The 23,131-nt window shown below is 35.5% G+C and overlaps 1 protein-coding gene and 1 pseudogene across 4 annotated transcripts in view; both read left to right on the top strand.

Moving 5' to 3' along the window:
- SH3GLB1 (SH3 domain containing GRB2 like, endophilin B1) overlaps positions 1-20,540 on the top strand; it is a 38,387-nt gene extending 17,847 nt beyond the window's left edge. Inside the window, exons 6-11 of one of the 4 annotated variants that reach the window (XM_020877255.2) lie at positions 2,775-2,813; positions 4,678-4,701; positions 8,564-8,653; positions 9,018-9,118; positions 19,447-19,675; positions 20,082-20,540. In XM_020877255.2, the coding sequence (XP_020732914.1) occupies positions 2,775-2,813; positions 4,678-4,701; positions 8,564-8,653; positions 9,018-9,118; positions 19,447-19,675; positions 20,082-20,189 (591 nt within the window). In that variant the 3' untranslated portion in view covers positions 20,190-20,540. Of the gene's footprint in view, positions 1-2,774; positions 2,862-4,677; positions 4,702-8,563; positions 8,654-9,017; positions 9,119-19,446; positions 19,676-20,081 lie in introns of all 4 variants that reach the window. The other 3 variants (XM_020877253.2, XM_020877256.2, XM_020877257.2) reach the window with 3 other exon arrangements.
- LOC139035201 (large ribosomal subunit protein eL42-like) lies at positions 9,126-15,802 on the top strand (annotated as a pseudogene).
- Positions 20,541-23,131: the final 2,591 nt, after the last annotated feature.

The raw sequence follows: 23,131 nt of genomic DNA, 5'->3' as shown, positions 1-23,131 counted from the left end.
TAGCCTAACTTCCCTGAACAGGCTTTTTGCAGAATCAGAACTTTAAAACTAAATGCCAGAGATGACAAGAGACTCTAAAATAGGATATTCCTCTCTAAAGTTGCTAATAATAAACTTATATAGTAAAATATGAATTGTTTTTTAAGATACTAATTTCATAATCAGAAAAAAATATTAAATAAGGTTTATTTGGAATGAAATGTTTGAACAGAATATCTTTATTTGAAATGCCTTTATATGCCCAGTGATGATGGAGTAACTATTGTCAAATGTCAGCACAAAACTTTCTTTAACAAGCACCATTACAAGATAAAAATAGTCTAGTCTACTTTTTACTTGGAAAAATTTCATAAAGTTCATTGTTTCAACAGTACACAACGTCCTGTGATTATTCTAAATTATTTTACCACTATTATTAAAATGTATATTTCCTTTTGATATATCCAGAAAAGATGCTGACAATATCTCTGTGCATTGTATTGTTGAGAACAAAATTTTTTAAATTTGCATTTAAAAATAAGATCATACAAATGACTTTTTCAACAATTTAGTTTGTACACAGCTTTTCTAGAATTTTATAATGCATGAAACAATTTAACTGTAGCTCAATATTAAAATTATTAGTTTAGATGAAAATTCCCATTTCCTGATTTTAGTTGTATTCTTTCCCTCTAGATAACTAACTTGCTTTTCTTCAAACTTATTAGCAGTAAATCTGAAATACTTCGGAAAGGAAAAGTCCTCTTAGTTTGTTATCACATAAAGCCTTGAGGCACACCTGTATTTTGTGATCTTTTTTTTTTCCTTTCCCTGTGTTTCTCTTCCCTTTCTTGAAGAATAGAGAAAAATTGAAACCACTAGGAGTTTGTTTTGCTTTTTTTTTTTCTTTTCCTTCTTTGACACATTTCGTGCTTACTAGTTGGTGGCTAAGGAGGTTACTCTGACCTCAGACTTTCTTTGATTTTACTTCCTTGTATAAATTTCCTCAGATTGTTTTGTGATCAGTTTCTCTGTAAGTAAGGTTTGAGACCTGTGCATATCAGCACTTTTAAAAAAATTTGTTTCCTTGTTTCTTGTGACCTGTTTTTAAATTCTAGATTTACTAAATGCTAATTTTGTACAAGTTGCTTTGCTGAGAAGGAGTTAGTATATAAATAGTGCAAAATCTCTGCTGCCCTCAGTTTACAATCTAGCATAGTAGATTGAATTTTTTGGTGATTTAGCCTTACCAGTAAAATATTTAATGCCTGTATTCAATATTGTGACTATACTAACCTGTTTTATTAGTTAATATGTTGAAGAATGGTAAAGCAATATCAAAGACATTTCTCAAAAATACACCAATGAGCAGAAAAGAGAAAACCTCCCTGAATATTTTACAGTGAACAAAATATAGCTTTGAAAATAGTGTAAACTTTATAACAGAGGAGCAAAAACAAATAACTTATGCATCTGAGTTATAAGGTACTGACATTATTAACCTAATCTTAGTCTGCATAAGCTTTTTAAAAAATCATTTTAGAGTGTTGTTAATGGAAAGAAAAAAATCATCTGGTTTCAAAGCTCTCTGATACTGAGAGGTTTAGACGTCTGCTGCTTTCAGGTATCCAAACATGATGGAAAATACATTATCACTAACATAATAGAGCGAATATGTCCCTCTGTCCATCTAATCATTTCCACAGCAGTCCAGTTCACTTCAGTCGCTCAGTTGTGTCCAACTCTTTGCGACCCCATGGACTGCAGCACACCAGGCTTCCCTGTCCATCACCAACTCCCGGAGCTTGCTCGAACTCATGACCATCAAGTCTGTGATGCCATCCAACCATCTCATCCTCTGTCATCCCCTTCTCCTCCCTCCTTCAATCTTACCCAGCATCAGGGTCTTTTCCAGTGAATCAGTTCTTCACATCAGGTGACCAAAGTAGTGAAGCTTCAGCTTCAGCATCAGTCCTTCCCATGAACATTCAGGGCTGATTTCCTTTAGGATTGACTGGTTTGATCTGCTTGAAGTCTAAGGGACTCTCAAGAGTCTTCTCCAACGCCACAGTTGAAAAGCATCAATTCCACAGCAGTATGTGCCTTTAATGTAAAAACCAAGTGAATTTATAGAACCATCATATAATCCTAACTTTAATGTATACATATTAGAATTTAAAGTCTATTAAAAATATAAGGATTGACTTGCCTTTCATATTTCTTCAGGGTATGCCAAGACCTGGCTGAGGCTGATTGAAAGAGAACGTGGTTGAAGGCATCATACACTAATAAAATAGAAATGATCTTTGAATAGGGAAATTGTGGGTAGGCAGAAGGACTTGCATAGGTGAAAATTCGATAAAAATTTAGGTGATTGTGGCAGTTATTAAAGTAATGCATCTTCCCCAAATAATTCCAATTTAAAATCAAGCATCAACCATGTTTATCTTTGAAAACTTGAATCTTTTGAAAAAAATTGAATAGCTATCATAATATGAAAGTATGTGTTCTAATTGCCAAATCCAGCTATACCAAATTCAGATTTTAGAGTCTGAATTTATACATAAATATATAGTACCTTTTATTACACAATAAAAGATGTTAATTTATGTTACTTGACATAGATACTAAAAGATATTAATTGACAAAACAAAATTTACTTAGTTGGATTTCTTTTTAAGTAGAAGGCCATTTTATCATCTCTTAATACTTGTTTGTGTGTTGTGCAGAAGTAACTTTGTTTCACTTTGTTCATTGGTATAATGTGTTCTTTGTCTCTTACCTATGCACTTAAGCAACTAAACTCAGCACGCCTTGAAGGAGATAACATTATGGTAAATTTCTCTTACATGCTCAACCTCCTGCATGTAAAATGGCTGAAGGTTTGTTGGCCTACTGTGTTTTCTACATCTTGAATAAAGTGCCTTCTCTTGCTATTATCTACATGTAAAAGTCTAAAGTAGTTGAAGCTATGCATTCATTAGTCTAACAAAAAATACAGAGAATGCTAGCTGAAGTAATACTGGAACTTGAAGAACAAAAATTATGTGTTCTAGTTGACAAATTCAGCTCCACCAAATTCAGATCTTAGAGTCTGAATTTATACATAAATATATATTGCCTATTATACACAATAAAAGATGTTAATTTTTTATGTTGACATAGTTATTCAAAGATATTAATTGACAAAATTAACAAAATTTACTTAACTTAGAGAAAAGTATAAGGTATACAAATTTACTTTGCTTCACAGTACCTTCAATGTTTACTTTAATTTTCACCCAAACTCAACATAGAATTAATGTCTTCTTTGTAATTCCAGGCCAAGACAAACCCTAGTAGTTTAGGTATTTCTGTAGTGTTGAGGACTGTGCAAGCAAGCTCAGTCACTTCAGTCGTGTCTAACTCTCTGTGACTCCATGGACTGTAGCCTGCTATCCATGGGATTCTCCAGGCAAGAATACCAGAGTGGTGGGTTGCCATTTCCTCCTCCAGGGGCTCTTTCTGACCCCGGGATCAAACGCATGTCTCCTGCAGCTCCTGCACTGCAGGAAGATTCTCTACCACTGAGCTATGTGTTAATTCACTTAGGAGAGTTGCTGAATAGTGATAGCTTTGAATTAGTAATGAGAATTATTCTGTAGTATCCTATATATTTTATTGAGCTTGATTTGAGGAAATTTTTGAGGTGTTAAGCATATTTAATTTTTTAGCAAGATAGAAATTAGTAAAATCTAAACATTGTCCCAAAACTCATAAATGTTAGCCAGAAAAGATTTATAGGTACAGTGTTTGTCATAATATTCCTGGGTGTATTACTGCCATAGAAGTAGATGGAATCCACTGTTAAGTAGTAAATAATTGGCAGTTTTTATTTGTTTAATCAGTTGACTATTTTTATTTCATTAGCACTGTACTAAAAGGAGGGGAAAAAACATGTAATAGAAAAGATTATTATTCAGAATATGTAAAATGCATTTGTTTTTTAAACTACTGCAATTATTGAAGCCCTGGCTAAATTAGGGCTTTCCTTAGATAGCAAGAGAATGCATTCATTTATTTCCATTGTCCTATTTATATGTAGGTAAATGAGAAGTATGAGACTGTTTCACTCATTGTTAGTTTAGTATATATGTCATTTTAAATCATGCTAAACAGTTATTAAGACTTTGTTTCATTTATTAGGCATTTGTTTTACTACTTATGTCATCTACTTATAAGATGTGTTTAACTCTGGTAACTTTAAGTTCATCATTTCTCAAGTTTATTTTGCCTCCCCTCATGGCTCTATCAACATTTTGTGTCCATTTATCCTTGCTTTATTTTAACTTCCTAAAATTGTAGAATTTTGAACCTAAATGAGAAATTAGAAATCATATACTCTAAACGTCTCATTTTACTGATGAGAATACTGGAACTGAAAGGCGTTAAATATCCCAGTTTTGGAAACCTGTTATTAATTTAGAAATAGTATAAGACTCAAACATCAGTACTATTAATACATATGAAGGCATACTTTCACAGTATATTAAGCTTTATTGATTTAACTATTACTGTTTAATCTGTTAATGTGACTCTGGAAAAAGTATGCCATGTGAATTAAAATATTTACATTTTTCTATACTAAGCTGTAGAAAATGTTAAATTCCAACTTTCTTTCATGCTGTATATTTTTCTCTAATTTTTAATGCTGGCTAGATTTGGGCAGAGGAAGTGACAAAAGTAAGTAAATTATTAAACTACAGAATTATGAAACAAGAATTTAAATGTCATTCATTCAGTAAATCTATGTTGGGCAACAACTATGGGGCAAGTCACAGTCTTTGTTAGTATGTCTTATAAAATCTGAAAATTATTATGAAAAGCTCAGATCTGTTTGGCTAGTAGTAGTTCCACAGAGTGGTAGAACAGTGCTTCAGAGATGTTGTTTGTGTACACTCTGATAAATATCAGGTATCTGTTATATTAAGCGTAATCCTTACAGTGCCTTACCAGAAGACAGTTCTTAAATACTTGGTTTATTCATATGATAATTATGTGAATTATAGTTAACACTATGTATCTTCAGAGAAGTGAGTGTATCATGTCACACAAACGAATTTTCAAGGTAACTGAAGCTTGTTTTCTCTAGCTCCTATGCTAATTTTTCTGTCTTTCGAGTTGAAAATATTTATAAAAAATTAAATACAGGATAGCATATATTTAACTTTGCTTACAGTTAGGCTTATTATTACGAACATGCTTTATGTACTGTGCAACAGTTGGATTCTTTGTTTTTAAAGTATGTTGTCTCCTCCCTCATTGTCAGACAGTCACTTTTAGACACTGTCCATATCACCATTACTGCCCGTCTCTCTACTTCTGCTACCATTTCTAATCTTCTCTTGGTTAGGAAAGCAAATAAGCAAGTTTAAGAAATAAAATTATGACTAGTGCAGATTTATTTCAAGTGCAATTCGAGTCTTCAGAAGCATTTTTCATTTACTTCTCATATTTAGAATCTGACCTTGAGATGAGGACAGTCCTGGGGATAGAGCCCAGGTGTTAATTGGGCCCCTGACTATTAAATAGTTTTAAAAACTTAAACTTATTTTCTGATTTTATAGGATTGTTGACTGTGCAGTCTTGTTTCAGGGATAGGTTGTGGAGCATGACTTGGAAATCCAATGTGAAATTCTTCTAACGCCCATGCCCTCAACTCCCTTTCATGGAATCCATTCATCAGCTTAGTTATGGTTACACCCTGGCCTCTGATCTCTTCCTGAACCTCTAGCATGAAAAGAGGACAGAATAACATGGAAGAGAAAGTAGTTTGGTCAAGAAAGGGTCTCTTCCACTTTGGTTAACATACAGGTACATCAAAACATTTTTGCAGATTTGATCTTGCAGTCTCTACAAATTTGGGAAATGGTTGATATGATATCAAGAAACTCATGAAACAAGTATTTACATTATTATGCTTGTATATGTTTAAAAAGTTTAAAATAACATCAAAATGGATTTTGAAAAATATTCTCACTTCTGTCATTTTTATAATTTAAAAATGTGTAACTTTAAAACTTCATATTCCTGGAATATATTAAGGTTTAAGCCCCTAGGAAAAGTAGATAACACTGACCAAGATTTCATAGCAAATCGTAGCAAATCTTCATAGCCTTAGAAGCTTGACCAGAATTTCTGGCTTAAAATAAGTAACCCAGTCCTGATATAACAAACCAGCACATTCTTGCCCTATTTCCAATTTACATCCTAAAAGAACTCTTCTTGCTTCTCTAACCCAAGCTATGCTTTAGATCAGTTAGTCCAGTAACAGTAATTCTAAGCAGTAGAAGGTCTTTTCCCTAGAACTCTATCCTAATTATAAAATTAAGTTGGAGAATGAGATCCTCTGGAGGACAGAATAAAAACTCTCAACTCATTGTCTTTCTGTAAACCCTATTTCTGTCTCTTTCTAATATGGATTATTTTCTTCCTAAATAAATTATTTGTGCTGAACCTAATATCAGTTACGTCAGCCTCTCTTATTATTATAATCAATTACATGTGTCAGAAGTAGAGATGGTTTGAGACGTTAGACTGTTTGCAGCTACCCCAAACATACACTGCAACTTGTTCAAGAAACACGATTTGTTTCCTTCCTGTCATTTACCTTTTCTAAAATATAAAGTCTAGATTGTACAGAAGAATGACTTCCTAGGCTTTATAATGTGGTGCTTTATTCACAAATAATTAAATTTTGTTAAAACATAGGAGACTGATTCTTTATCCTTCCTAAGATCTTTTTATTCAGTGTTTGTAGCTTTAAAACATTTCCATTTCAGACTCAAGCTTCCTAGTCACTTTTAACCTGCTACCTAGCTTACTTACACCTTGTACAGAAGCATTACCATTTAGTAGACTTTCCTGCCATTTCTACTAAAGGCTGTTAGATTGTATTTTCACAGTCAAACCTATGTGGAATAAGCCTCATTTATTTCTGAAGTGCCTTGGCTCTATCTGTCAAAACCTCTGGACCAAGTAGAAAAGTAAATGGTGCAAATGTAACACTGAAGTAATTGGTTTTCCTTAACACTTCTTTTAGGAAGAACATTGACTTTTTTTATTCTCCTGTGACATTTTTCTGCTACATACTGGAAACTTATTACTTCAGCCCTGTTATCAAAGTACCATGTATTCTGGTTTTGGTCAAGTAAATTTAATTTTAACTCAACTTACTGAGTAATTCAAGCTTATTTCCGTAAGTCTCCTCTAGTGGTCAAGTCTTAGTCCTCTCTGCCATGTCTTTTGGCAGCGGGATAAGAATGATTACAGCAACTGCTATCTCTTGGAGCTGCTTCATTGTTGACTGCTTCACTGGGTTAAGTATTGCCACCACAGAGGGTAAAGGAGAGGGTGTGAACGGGAAAGTTCGCACCGTGTTTTTAATACTTACTACAGTCTTAGAAATACTGTAATTATTTTGTTGGGGGAGTAAGCAATTTATCCTGGAGACGTAGTAGAAAATATTATAATGATATTATCACCAATGCTAATTCCCCATGGGGAATAAGCTATTTTGAGTGATCTGTAAGATTTTATTTTTTCCTCTTCATTCTCATTACCGACCAACTCTGACTAAAGATTTGTGAGGATATTTTTTTTTACCAGTACTTACTATTTTTAGATTTTATTTTTTTAAGTGACTTGTTTTGTCCCAGCACTAAACCTGTATCAGATAGTTAAAGCTGGTAATGGTACGCTGTTGTATACATCTCTCTCCAGCTCTGAGGTCATTTACTTCATCTTGGTAGCTTGATATTAGCTGTAGTGGAAGTATTTATACCACTGAAAGTCAGCACATTAGAGAATCTCCCCTCCCTCCCCCGGCTTCACCCACCACCGCCCCGCCCCGACCAGTAAAGAGCCAGTTACTAGCACACTATTGATTAAAGGTCACTCATAACTTGCAAAAAAAATCCTAGTATATCTTATAGATAATATTTCTACTTAAAACATATTTTATGCAAAGTTTGGAAAGAAAACTGTAGAAGACATTTATGTAGGACAAAGAATCTTTTGAAGGAACCTTAGAACTATGTCCCTGGAATCAAGTATATGCTTGATAACTAAACAAAAGAAGTTAAAATCCTCACTTCATCTTGAAGTTTTTTCATTTGAGAATGAAACCTGTACTTAGCTTCAAAGTAAAGTAACTATAGTAGTAACAGAATTTTTTGAAATATTTTATACATGTTACCTGGTAATCTTAAGGTTTCATAAAACATTACAATTTACCAAAGTTTATACTAGAAAATGTTTGAAAATATATTGACTGTCCCATAGTTTTCCTAGGCTTTTATGTTTTTGTCATTAACTTTTGACATTGATTCTTTTGAGTTAAGTACCAATAAGGAATCAGTTCTATCTAGATTAAGTAATATAGAAGAAATAAGGTCTAGAAACCAGGGACCAGTTTAGCTACAAAGTAGAATCAGGGAATTTCCAGACTTTGGGGTTTGTTTGGGGGATTTTTACTGTCTAAATGAGTGTGCATAGCATGGACTAAGCCTTCTAATGAGATTCTAAAACTGTGTTACAATTTAAGTCTGAACAGGAATTAAGAATAACTCAAAGTGAATTTGATCGTCAGGCAGAGATTACCAGACTTCTGCTGGAGGGAATCAGCAGTACACACGTGAGTGTTCATTCCTTGGAAATTGATTTGGAACAAAAGGCTTTGATAGTCTTAGGGAAATTCTTGGAGTAGAAACTGAACTTCCTTTTCAGTCATTTATTTAAATTGTAGCATTTTTCAAGATATATGAAGAAATATTTTAAAATTTTTTTACACCTTATCACCTAGTTTTCTCACCATCATCAAATCCATTTGTTTTTTGTTTTATGTTTTTTTGGCTAAACAGTTTGTTATTACATATTGTAGTAAAATGCTAGATACTGATGATTCACCCTGAGTACATTGTTGTACTCTGTCTCCCCTTAGCATTTGCCACTTTAAGTAGATTATAGAGCTCAGAAGTGACTGTAACTTTCCTTTACAGGCCCATCACCTTCGCTGTCTGAATGACTTTGTAGAAGCCCAGATGACGTACTACGCACAGTGTTACCAATACATGTTAGACCTTCAGAAACAACTGGGAAGGTGGTAATTTCCTTTTCATACATGAAACTCCTGATAAGAGAGGAAATTTGGATTTTTTTCATTTGAACTAATAATAGAAGTAAAAATAGAATTAAAGGCTTTTATTAGCTTACTTAAAATCAGATTTTTTTTAAGGGAAATGTTTATCATACTTCTGAAATAAAAACATTTTGAACTCTTTTGGCACAGAAGAATGTTAACAGGGATGAGAAGATAATTTAAGAGGAATACCTTTTTATTGCTATGTAAAGAGAGCTTAAAAGCATTTGAAGTTCACTTTTCTCTTGTATACCTTTGGAGGTAGTTGAGGAAAATAAAATTATTGATTTTTAGTTGCCCTTAGAGATAAACTAATTTATATTTCATTACTTGTTCACCATTTAAAAAGAAAAAATTTTAGAGTGTTCTGTAAGACTTCACACCCATTGATATAATTCAGTGTGGTGGTATTCTTTATAGCACATATGTAAAGCACATAGCCCAATCATTTATTAAACATTTATGGAACACCTGTCATATCCAAGCACTGTTCTGTACTCTAGGATTATATCAGCAAACAAAACAGGCGAAATTGCTTATGTTTATGGAACTCACATTATAAGGTGACACGAAAATAAAATGGTATTCAGGACAGACGTCGTCTCTGCTCTCAAAACAAACAAAGTCTAAGTAGAAGTATACAGGCCATAGGTGGACATGCCATGTGATAAGTGGAAAGATAGAGAAGTTCAGATTACTGTAAGGGACATCTAACTGTGGCTCAAGTGAGTCTAGCAAAGATTCACAGATAAAAGTATTTTAGTAGGAATAATCTAGGTGAAGAAAAGGGCAGGGAAGAATATTGTAGGCCAAGGGCAAATATGTATGTGAAAGAGCCAGAGGAAAGAGTGTGGCAGGCTTGGGGAACTGACAGTAGTTCGTTCTGGTTGGATCACAGTGTTCAAGTTAACAATGGGATAGGTGCTCTTCCAGGGGCAGTATTGAGAGGCACTGAGAATGGGCTAGCATTTGACATAACCATTGTAGGCTGTCCTACAGTACACCTCTAACAAAACCAGGCTGTCCCAAATCCCTGGTAATAGAATTGTTTATACTAAGAAGGTTGGGAAAGCAGCAGAATCTACATGTGGAATATGCCCGGGCCAACTTCGAGGAATTCGCTGTGACCTAAAGTTCTTATCAGGTTGTCTAAAATGAAGGAATATATCAGCTGGGCTTATGGTGGTTCCATGTGTGTTATATGTGTCCATGACAGAATCAAGCACACTGTCCCTATTGACTAGGAAATCGTTGTGAAAGTGTTGAAAGCACAGTCAGAAAGTTAAATTTAAAAATGAAGCTTTTTTTTAGTAATAAAAAAAATCAAGAAGCCTTAAAAAAAAAATGGGTTAGTAGATGAGGCTGACAAAACATGGTCCACTGGAGAAGGAAATGGCAAACCACTTCAGTATTCTTGCCTTGAGAACCCCATGAACAGTGTGAAGAGGCAAAAAGATAGGACATGAAAGATGAACTCCCCAGGTCAGTAGGTGCCCACTATGCTACTGGAGAACAGAGAAATAACTCCAGAAAGAATGAGGAGAAGGAGCCAAACCAAAAACACCACCCAGTTGTGGATATGACTGGTGATGGAAGTAAAGACTGATGCTGTAAAGAACAGTATCACACAGGAACCTGGAATGTTAGGTCCATGAATTAAGGTAAATTAGACGTGGTCAGACAGAAGCTGGCAAGAGTGAACACCGACATTTTAGGAATTTGTGAACTAAAATGGACTGGAATGGGTGATTGAACTGAGATGACCATTATATCCACTACTGTGAGTAAAAAAAATCCTTAGAAGAAATGGAGTAGCCCTCATAGTCAACAAGAGTCCAAAATGCAGTACTTGGATGCAATCTGAAAAACGACAGAATGGTCTCTGTTCGTTTCCAAGGCAAACCATTCAGTATCACAGTAATCCGAGTCTATGCCCCAACCAGTAATGCTGAAGAAGCTGAAGTTGGATGGTTCTATGAAGACCACAAAACCTTCTAGAACTAACACCCAAAAAAGGTGTCCTTTTCATTATAGGGGACTGAAATAAATGCAAAAGTAGGAAGTTAAGAGATTCCAGGAGGCTTTTTGTACTGCTATCCCTCTTGCAAACATGGTGAACGTGCCAGAAACCCGCCGGACTTTCTGTAAGAAGTGTGGGAAGCACCAGCCCTGCAAAGTGACACAGTACAAGAAAGGCAGGGATTCTTTATATGCCCAGGGAAAGCAGCGTTATGACAGGAAGCAGAGTGGCTGTGGTGGGCAGACTAAGCTGATTTTCCAGAAAAAGGCTAAAACTACAGAGAAGATTGTACTGAGGCTTGAATGTGTTGAGCCCAACTGTAAGATTGAAGAGAATGCTGGCTATTAAGAGATGCAAACATTTTGAGTTGGGAGGCAATAAGAAGAGAAAGGGCCAAGTGATCCAATTTTGAGCTTCATATTTTGTTTTATTATGAAGACAATAAAAGTTTGAGATCATTTACTTAAAAAAAAAAAAAGATTCCAAGAGTAGCAGACAAATTTGGCCTTGGGGTACAAAATGAAGCAGGGCAAAGGCTGACAAGACTTTTGCCAAGAGAATGCACTGGTCATAGCAAGTACCCTCTTCCAACAACACAAAGATGACTCTCTACACGGACAACACCAGATGGTCAATATTGAAATAAGATTGATTATATTCTTTGCCGCCGAAGATGGAGAAGCTCTATACAGTCAGCAAAAACAAGACTGGGAGCTGACTGTGGTTCAGATCGTGAACTCCTTTTTGCCAAATTCAGACTTAAATTGAAAAAAGTAGGAAAACCACTAGATCATTCAGGTATGACCTAAATCAAATCCCTTCTGATTATACAGTGGAAGTGAGAAATAGACTCAAGGGATTAGATCTGATAGACAGCCTGATGAACTATGGACGGAGGTTCGTGACATTGTACAGGAGACAGGGATCAAGACCATCCCCAAGAAAAAAATGTGAAAAAGCCAAATGGCCGCCTGAAGAGGCCTTACAAATAGCTATGAAAAGAAGAGAAGCAAAAAGAAAAGGAAAGATATACCCATTTGAATGCAGAGTTCCAGAGAAAAGCAAGGAGAAGTAAGAAAGCCTTCCTCCGTGATCAGTGCAAAGAAATAGAGGAAAACGGTAGAATTGTAAAGACTAGACATCTCTTCAAGAAAATTAGAGGTACCAAGGAAACATTTCATGCAAAGGTGTGTTCGATAAAGGACAGAAATGGTATGGACCTAACAGAAGCAGGAGATATTAAGAAGAGGTGGCAAGAATACACAGAAGAGCTACAGAAAAAAGATCTTAATGACCCAGATAACCATGATGGTGTGATCACTCACCTAGAGCCAGGCATCCTAGAATGTGAAGTCAAGTGGGCCTTAGGAAGCATCACTACGAGGAAAGCTAGTGGAGGTGATGGAATTCCAGTTGAGCTATTTCAAATCCTAAAAGATGATACTGGTGACTGCAGCCATGAAATTAAAAGACACTTCCTCCTTGGAAGAAAAGCTATAACCAACCTAGACAGCATATTAAAAAGCAGAGACATTACTTTGCCAACAAAAGTCTGTCTAGTCAAAGCAATGGTTTTTCCACTAGTCATGTATGGATGTGAGAGTTGGACTATAAAGAAAGCTGAACAGCTAAGAATTGATGCTTTTGAACTGTGGTATTGGAGAAGTCTCTTGAGAGTCCCTTGGACTGAAAGGAGATCCAATCAGTCCATCCTAAAGGAGATCATCCCTGAATATTCATTAGAAGGACTGATGCTGAAGCTGAAACTCCCATACTTTGGCCACCTGTTGCAAAGAACTGACTCATTTGAAAAGACCCTGATGCTGGGAAAGATTGAAAGCAGGAGGGGAAGGGGACGACAGTGGATGAGATGGTTGGATGGCATCACCAACTTGATGGACATACGCTTGAGTAAACTCCTGGCGTTGGTAATGGACAGGGAAGCCTGGCACACTGCAGTCCATGGGGTCACAGAGTTGGACACGACTGAGCAACTGAGCTGACCTGAACTGAGATGAGGCTAGAATAATGAAGCAGTGTTATTTCATGAGTTTGAGATTTATATAATGAGGAACCATGAAAGCAGGGGAGTCATATGTAACATTTGAAAGAGGAATACCAAGAGAATTTATTTCAAGGAATAAGGAGAAAAAATTAAAAACCCTCATCACTTTGGTTTTCCTTTCTGCATATTAATCCTTCAAAACTAGGCATAGAACAAACTTAGTCACTTCCACAAAACCAATTTTAAGCCCACGGAGCCTAGTACCTCCTGTTCATATTGTCCTGATGTTCTAGCAGTGCAGCATAGGGGTTGCTGTTAAAATCATTCATCCTTGCATTCTCCTTAAAGCCATTCAGATGCTTGGAACTCAGCCATTCAGACAAAATCTAGTCATTGATGCTCTGAGATAGGTACTATTATTATCCACATACAGATGAGGAATCAGAAGAACTGGTTATAAGATTAGTAAATTTATTTTTAATAGTGGGAAAGTTTACGTATTGTGCTACAGTGGCAGGAGGTCTAGAGTTTTGTTTTAATTTAGTAATAAAAGTTCTTAGCAGGTGAAGATGGTCTTTCGGGGTTTTTCTGTTTGGTGTTTTGTTGTTTTTCTTTTTACATTGATTCCCCAAAATTAACATCAGTAGAACTCAGTGGCTAAACAAAAGTTAATTATACTGGTAAGTTTAAAAGTAAAATTCTGTGGTTAAACATTTAAAAAATCCTGTCTGGATATACAAACACATCTGTGTTGAGAGAGCTTATTTTTTTTTTTTCCCCCTCCAAAAATGTATATATAGGCTTCATTCACTGAGGAAGGGATGCTCAGAAATGTGTTCTTAACTTCAGAGTGAAACTTGAATTAGAAATTAGTTCTTTTTATCATTAGAACTCTTTTACCCATCAGAGAAACATTTGCTTTTAATTTTTAAAAGCACTATTCTAGACATCAAGGATAGCATATAAACAAAATAGATCATATTCCTGCCTTCATGGAACCTACATTCTATTTAGGGGTAGAGGGGAGTAGAAAATCAATATGTTTTATCAATTACATAGTATATTAGAAGGTGATAAATGCACTGGAGAAAAATACATCAGGGAAGTAGAAATTTACATAGTCAGGGAAGACAGATTTGAAAGATGTGAGAAAATAAAGCACACGGGCTTTATTATTATTATTATTATTATTATTATTATTATTATTATTATTATTTATACCTCCAGGAGAGGAGGTACAAAAACTCAGAAGCAGGAACATGGCTGTATGTTCAGGTAACAAAAGAGAGAGCTTAGCTGAAGATTAATCAAGGAAACAGGGAGCTAGGATATATAGGCTTTGGAAAACACTCTTTGTGGACTTTGACCTTTACTTGGAGATAAAGTCTGGAGGATTTTGAGCTGAAGAGGAACATGATTTGATTTTAGCTTTTAACAAGATCATTCTTGCTGCCTTGTTGAGAATGTTAGAGGGTAAGAGTGTGAGCTGACAGACCTTTTGAGAGCCTATTGCGGTAACTTGGTCAATAATCCAATCAGGAGATGATGGAAGCTTGGATGGGAGATTGAGATAGATATGGTAGAAGTGCTCAAACCCTGGGTGCGTTTTTAAAGGTAAAGACAGCAAGGGTTTGCTGATAAATGTTCTATATATGAGACCTAGAGGTGTCAAGAATTACTGCCGGTGTTGGCCTGAGCACCTGAAAGAATTAGAGTTTTGGTTCATTAAAATGGGGAATACCCCAGGAGGAGCAGGTTGGGTGTGGGGAAGGCACATCAGGTATATCAGGAGCCCAATTTTAGACATGTTAAGTTTGAGAAATGAAACACTCAAGTGGAGATAATCAGTTTTAGGATATGCAAGCCTGGATATTGGTGGGGAGTGAATTAGATAAATTAGACATTTGTCAGTATATCAAGGATATTTAAATCTATGAGACTAGATGAAATTACCAAGGGAGTACATAGAGGGGCTTCCTTGGTAGCGTGCTGGTAAAGAATACACCTGCAATGCAGGTGACCCCAGTTTGATTCCTGGGTCAAAAACATCCCCTAGAGAAGGGATATGTTACCTACTTCATTACTCATGGGCTTCCCTGGTGGCTCAGATGGTAAAGAATCTGCCTGCAATGTGGGAGATCTGGGTTCAGTCCCTGGGTTGGGAAGATCCTCTGGAGGAGGGCATGGCAATCCACTCCAGTATTCTTGCCTGGAGAATCTCCATGGACAGAAGTGCATGTGCAGAAACCACATGTGTGGCCTTGGATTAAGCTGTAAAAGGCTAGAGGAGTGTTTCACTGTGATCTGTAGATAGTTCAAGTGAAAAGAGGGCTGTTAGTAGACCTTTGTATTTAAAACATTGAAATCATTGCTGACCTTGACTAGTAGCTTTAATGGAACAGTGTGGGCAAAAGCTTGTTTGCCAATGGAAGGAGAGAAACTGTTGGCAGTAAGTTTAGATAAGTCTTTCAAGTAGTTTTACTGTAAAGAGGAATAGAGAAGTGAAGCACTAGCCAGAGGAGAAAGTAGAGTCTAGCCCATTTTTGTCTTGTTTTTTTAAGATAGGAGAAATAAAAGCATGATTATAATCTGATAAGAATGATACACTAAATGGAGAAAATACTATATTGAAAAGAAAGGGAAGAATTGGTAGTGTGATATCCTTGAGAGGCCATGTTATACACAGGTAGAAAAATTTACCTTAAAATAATTTTAGGGGCATAGATATAGCTCATCTGTAGTAGGAGGAAAGATGACCAAAAGCATGGAAGTTTCCTGATTGTTTTTTTCTCCTCTTAAGATAAAAGGAAGCAATTCATCAGCTGATTATAAAGGTTAAGGGAGAATTGCTGAAATTTTACAGATGGATAAAGGGGCATGAAAAGTCATCAGGAGAATGTTAAGTGGATAGATTTTAGAGAAATGTAGTGTAGTTGCCAGGCAGCATTGTGAACCCACTTGTTCCTACTGAACTCGCTGAGTGTGAGACTATGATTTTGTATTTTTTCATGTCATAGATACATGGATACTGAATAGATAATTAGGGAGATCTTTACCAAATGAGTAGTATGAAGTAAAAGACATAGGATTTGAAGGTATATGCAAGGGGGGGGTGATTCTGATAATTTACCTTGGACACAAATGGCATGCTGGTAGGATAATAGATGGTAGGACTATAGATCCGAGATCAGTTCAGTTCAGTTGCTCAGTCGTGTCCGACTCTTTGCAACCCCATGGACTGCAGCACACCAGGCCTCCCTGTCCATCACCAACTCCCGGAGTTTACCAAACTCATGTCCATCAAGTCAGTGATGCCATCCAACCATCTATTCTCTGTTGTTCCCTTCTCCTCTCGCCTTCAATCTTTCCCAGCATCAGTGTCTTTTCAAATGAGTCAGCTCATCGCATCAGGTGGCCAAAGTATTGGGAGTTTCAGTTTCAACATCAGTCCTTCCAGTGAACACCCAGGACTGATCTCCTTTAGGATGGACTGGTTGGATCTCCTTGCAGTCCAAGGGACTCTCAAGAGTCTTCTCCAACACCACGGTTCAGAAGCACCAATTCTTTGACACTCAGCTTTCTTTATAGTCCAACTCTCACATCCATACGTGACTACTAGAAAAACCATAGCCTTGACTAGATGGACCTTTGTTGACAAAGTAGTGTCTCTGCTTTTTAATATGCTGTCTAGGTTGGTCATAACTTTCCTTCCAAGGAGTAAGCATCTTTTAATTTCATGGTTGCAGTCACCATCTGCAGTGATTTTGGAGCCCCCAAAAATAAAGTCAGCCACTGTTTCCACTGTTTCCCCATCTTTTTGCCATGAAGTGATGGGACCAGATGCCATGATCTTAGTTTTCTGAATGTTGACATTTAAGCCAACTTTTTCACTCTCCACTTTCACTTTCATCAAGAGGCTCTTTAGTTCTTCTTTACTTTCTGCCATAAGGGTGGTGTCATTTAAATATCTGAGGTTATTGATATTTCTCCCAGCAATCTTGATTCCAGCTTGGAATCTGAGATAGGCTTGTTGAAATGAGAGTACTAGGGAAAAGATGATGGTCAGAGAATGGAATGTTGGAAAATATTATTATTATAAGGGTTATAGTTTTTGGAATTGATAAAGTCTAGATGAGACATTGGTAATGGATGGCTGAATTAGGGTCAGGCACAGAAACTAGGAGAGAAGAGCCCATGGATCTGATAGGCCAAAGTGTTCAAATAATTAGATTAACAATTATTTGAACAATCTAAGAATTGTTCAAATAATTCTTAGAATCACCAAGAATTAAGATATACTGGCAGTGAGCCAGAAACTAAAATTTAGAGATAAAGATGAAAAAAAATAAGGCACCTGTAGATGATTGCAACAAGAGATAGTTGATAGTTGAATAACATGAAATTCAAAAATTTGGTAGGAGTAATCTTGATGACAGAAGAATATAGGAATGGAAATGAGCATACAACTCCTATAGCTTCCACCTCTAGGCTCAATGATACATGGAGTGTGGGAGATAAACACATCATCAGGAGGTAAAAGGAAGGTTTAGAGAAGAGGTTAAGGAGAAAGGATTTTGCTGACTGATTTCTAGATGGCACAGGAGTCATAAAGAAGGAAATTGTATTTTATGAAGAGATTAATTTCACCTACCTTTACTGATGAAGCATTTTATATTTTAACTAGTGATACCACTTTAATGGCAGAAAGTAAAGAGAAACTAAAAAGCCTCTTGATTAAAGTAAAAGAGGAGAGTGAAAAAGCTGGCTTACAACTCAGCTTTCAAAAAGTGAAGATCATGGCACCTGGTCATATCACTTCATGGTAAATAGATGAGGAAAAAGTAGAAACTGTGTCAGATTTCATATTCTTGGGCTCCAAAATCAATGTGGATGGTGATTGCAGCCACGAAATTAAAAGATGCTTGCTCCTTGGAAGAAAAGCTATAACAAACCTAGACAGTGTATTAAAAAGCAGAGACATCACTTTGCTGACAGTGGTCCTTATAGTCAAAGCTATGCTGTTTCTAATAGTCATGTATGGATGTGAGAGCTGGACTATAAAGAAGGCTGAGCACTGAAGAGTTGATGCTTTTAAACTGTGGTGTTGGAAAAGACGCTTTAGAGTTCCTTGGACAGCAAGGAGATCAAACCAGACTAATCCTAAAGAGAAGGAAATGGCAACCCACTCTAGTATTCTTGCCTGGAAAATCTCATGGAACGAGGAGTCTGGTAGGCTACAGTCCATGGGGTTGCAAAGAGTTGGACACAACTGAGCGACTTCACTCTCACTTTCAGGGAGATAGTGAAGGACAGGGAAGCGCATGCTGCAGGCAGTTCACGGAGGTCCCAAAGAGTCGGACACAACTTAGCAACTGAACAAAAACAATGAATTTTAATAGGATTGTTTTCAACCTTAGAAGTGGTTGGATTAGAATGATTATTGGCCAGTCATGTTACTTTTTTTTCTATTTAGTATTATGGAGAAACAGTAAGCGTAAAATAAACTGAAAATTATAATTATCTTTAAAGTATTTGTAAGCACATTAATAAAAAGATTTCACTAATTTCTAATAAAACTTTTATTTTTCCCCTAAAACAAGAATTTGTGATATCCGCCCTATTCTTCCGTTGAGTGTTCATTATGTTATCAGTCATAACATATTATTTGAATATCTATCCCTTCACCTGTCTACAATCCACAAAAGAATGGTATTGTTTCATCTTTATATCTCAGCTTGTTCTAGTGATTCTGGACAAGGAGATACTCAGTAAATATTTGAATAAACAGGAAAATGTGAAAATCTATTTTATGAAAAAAGTTGTTGGTCAAATATTTCTCAAAGAATTAGCTTGAAAACTTTAATCTGTGGAAGTATCTTACATTTAAGTAAGTTTTTCATTGGTTTTTGAATTTAAAAATTCATGAAGGAAAAGGTTAATAAAACATACAGTAGAAAATTGAAGTATTATGAATCATTTTTCTGGAGAAAAATAGATATTTTTTTAAAACCTTTTAAAGTTTATACTTGTAAAGATGACTTTGAAACAGACTTTCAAGGATTTTATATTTAAAAATAACCTGCATTTTCTCTAATGTAATTGACCCAAGAGGGGTAATCTAGATAGCACCCTTTATCATTAAAATATTAACATCTTTTAAATCTTGAGCCTGTGGAGGTTGGTAGAAGGTAAATACTGCCACCAAGTGGTGATATGCAGAAACTTTGGCCCTGTATACATAATTGGAGATTTTCTTTTCAACAGTTTTCCATCCAATTATCATTCTAACAACAACCAGACTTCTGTGGCACCGATACCATCTGCTTCATCAAATGTGATTGGTTCCTCTGCCTTGACTTCAACAAGTAGCCTAGTAATCACCTCTCCTTCCAACCTCACTGACCTGAAAGAGTGCAGTGGCAGCCGGAAGGCCAGGGTTCTCTATGATTATGATGCTGCAAACAGTACTGAATTATCACTTCTGGCAGATGAGGTGAGTAATGTGGATATAAAAAGAAAACTGTGTCATAGTTTGACTTAACCTTCCAGTATAACAAAATGCAAATTCATCATTACTTATTTAGAAATAGTTTATTATGAATGTTTTTATAGATTCCAGATGATTGTATTAACATATTATAAATTTTTAACTACTATTTTTTAACAAAATAGAACATGACAGAAATATTTAAAGCTTTTAACTGCTAAATAGATTTCTAAAACTGCCTCTAATAAAACCCTTTATCTTTCACATTGATGATAATGTTTATAATGTGATACGTTTGTTTATGATAATATTTAAATGTTTATAGTGAATAATTTACAACTTAAATTAAATCTGATTAGTTTTCTGTGTATTTATTAATATAGTTAATAACTGGAAATGTTTTATTTTGTAGGTAATCACTGTTTTCAGTGTCGTTGGAATGGATTCAGACTGGTTAATGGGTGAAAGGGGAAACCAGAAGGGCAGGGTGCCAATTACCTACTTAGAACTGCTCAATTAAATAGGTGGACTGTTGAAAGATACCATATTTATATACAGTTAACTCTTAATAAAGCAGGTTTAAGTATGTTTCATGTTAATGTCTTAAAAAACAGAAAAGAAAATACCAGCCATCAGAAACTGGCCTTTCTGCCAATAAAATCGCATGGTGAATATTTCATTACAAAAGTTATGTTAGAGCTTTCATGCCAAGAATGTTTTGTTACAAAATTCTCTTTCTACTGAGGTTTCACTAATACATAGCTTCTACTTTTTGAGCCCCAAGTTAAAGCAGAAGAACTGTTTTCTACTGGATTTTTCATTAATGGCAAGCTTTTTCGTTTATGTAAAATAAATTTATTGTGAATTGGTATCAGTGACTCATTTATTAGGTATAATTAATAACCAAAGAATAAAGTTAAAATTTGTTTTTAACTTGGTTTAAAAAGAGCTCTAGGATATAAACCTCTTTTGTGAAAAATGTTTCTGAATGTTTTCATAAACAAAAATTTAGTTATACCATGTTTACCTTATTTTCCAGCAGTCATTGAATGATGACAATATTCTATTTCAGTGAGTTATTTTGAGGGCTTTTTATTAAACACTACTGAATGATTTCTTCTAAGATTAACTAGTCCTCAAGAAGTATTACCATATTTCTCTAATAGATTTGCAGTTAAGGTTCTAAATCATCTGGGACAAACTCACTTTGCTGAACCAATCTTTCTAAGATTGTTCAGTTGGCACCATTTAATCCATAATCAGAATTGGATGTGTTAAGATATTATAGTACAGTAAAGAGAATTTGTTCTTATTCAACAAGAAATCCTTATAAAAATATGGATTTGCACAGCTGTGTTTGTTATAGAGTAAATTGTATGCAAACAATGTACTTTTGGTTACTTTAAGCCTACAAATAAAATTTTAAAAATTTACTAATGAACTTAGGTTATCCTGATTAGGCTCTCTAGTTCACACACTAATGAAACAATTAGTAATGTACTTGGAATCAGAAAATTGCTGTGTGGGCTATTGCTAGGAATCAGCAGATTGTTACCATGTCAGGACTTCTGCTCTCATTTTCATTCATTCATCAAACATTTGTTGGGTGCTAGGCACTATGCTAATCAGCTTGGAATATGATCCTGGCCAAGATGCACTAAGTTCTTCCCCTTACAGATCTTAAAGACTGGTAGAGGATACAGAAAAATAAGTAAGCAATAGTCATATAACAGAGTCACTGTCATGATAGAAGGAAACGTGATACTTTGGAGCTTTGGGAGTCACCTCATTCAAATTTGGGTAGTGGGAGATGGTTTGGAGAGGAAGTGTTCCAGGCGGAGGAAAAAGTTACGCCAGGCCTGGAGCTGAGAGAACGTAGCACATTCTGTCAGCTCAGAGTGGTTCAATCTGGCTTACACGTTAAGTATAAAGGTGTAGTTAATTTCTTTAGGAAATGTTAATGTGTCAAAATTACATGTTTTGGTACTTTGAAAAATGAATATTAAGCACAAAAGATGTTTTAAAATGGTGTTTAAGAGTTCTTAATGAGAGCTTGGTGAACATGTTGATAATTCAGTTTACAGTTCAAATTTTAACAGTAGTTACATTTCTATTCTGTGAGACAAATTTCTCTGCAGTTTTATAGTTGTAAAAGATGATTTGATTCACCCTGTGAATTTCCATACTGTTAATCCCCAGAGCTGCTCACACTGGTTAGTTAGCCATAAAACCACTTGGGTGAAGCTTTTTCCCCCCAGAAAGGAAGCTCAACGGCCATCCCAGAGCACCATCTATTACGTAAATCCAGATTTAGGCTTTAGAAGATCATACAAAAAGATCAGGTCAGCTTTAATAGCAACTGTAAATTAGGCTTATGGGAAGTAGAGTAGTAAAAGGGAAAGAACATGAGTAGTGGAGTGAAATTGTCCTGGGTTCAAATCCAGTCTTCACATACTGTGCTCTTTGAGCTTCAGCTCAGATGTCCTGTAAACTGCCATTTCCTTGGTAGTAAAATGGGGATAATAATTATGCCACCTTAAGGTTATTGTGAGGATTTTATAGCAAAAATGAAAAGTTTTAAAAATAGTAATAAAATATCTATAAAATCTATACCTGTAGATTTTATAATTATCTTGTATGTTAGATAACTTGGTGGGGAAAGCTTGGTGCACTGCAGAAATGTGCTGTAAAAATTTTTCCCCTTGTTAGCTTCTGTAGCTTCCTGACTGTTGGCCTTGTTTACAACTGTGAATCAGATCCATCTTCTTTGTCCATGCTCTGTTCCATTCCTTATTGATTGTATCTTGCACCCTCTTTAAATCAGATCGAGATCTAGGTTTAACCTCGCCACAGTCAGTGTACGTTTTTATCAGAACCTTCTGCTTTCCATCAAATGAGTGTTGCTTATTGTAACCCAATAATGTACAGTAGCCTTCAATAATGTTGAGTTCAAAGGTTTTTTTTGTGCCTTTGTCCACCACAAATCCAGCACAATATGTAAATTTGTTTTTATGTTTATTGTTTTTTAGTTTACTGGAGTTTTGTTTGGTTCTTTGGAGTCTTTTGGATTTATTTTATTTTGGTTTGGGCTTATTTTATAAGGTCATAGGTTTAATTTTTACTCAGGTAAAGGTCTGTAGGTTCTTAGGCATGGAACAAAACCTTGGGAAGCTTATTAATTCATGGTGCAATTTAGAATTAATTAAATAATCTCTGTGGCCCTGAGCTTAATCTAAAGATACAGTAATGTGAAGGATGCATATATGAATGAAATAGTAAACTTGGAAATAATCGTAGGCTCTTTTTACAAACAGAAGTAACTGATTATCTCTTTTATTTGTCCTGAAGGTAATTAACCTAAAAGGTCATTGCATTAAATTGTTTTTGTGGTGCTGATCAGAAGAATTCATATTGTAGGAGACTAGGTCTCAGAAATGGGAATGTGCCTCACTCTGAATAATG

This window comes from Odocoileus virginianus, chromosome 5 (genome assembly GCF_023699985.2).
Source record: "Odocoileus virginianus isolate 20LAN1187 ecotype Illinois chromosome 5, Ovbor_1.2, whole genome shotgun sequence".
Lineage (NCBI taxonomy): Eukaryota > Metazoa > Chordata > Mammalia > Artiodactyla > Cervidae > Odocoileus > Odocoileus virginianus.
The sequence above is the reverse complement of the archived record's forward strand: the minus strand, read 5'-3'. Positions and strand labels throughout refer to the sequence as shown.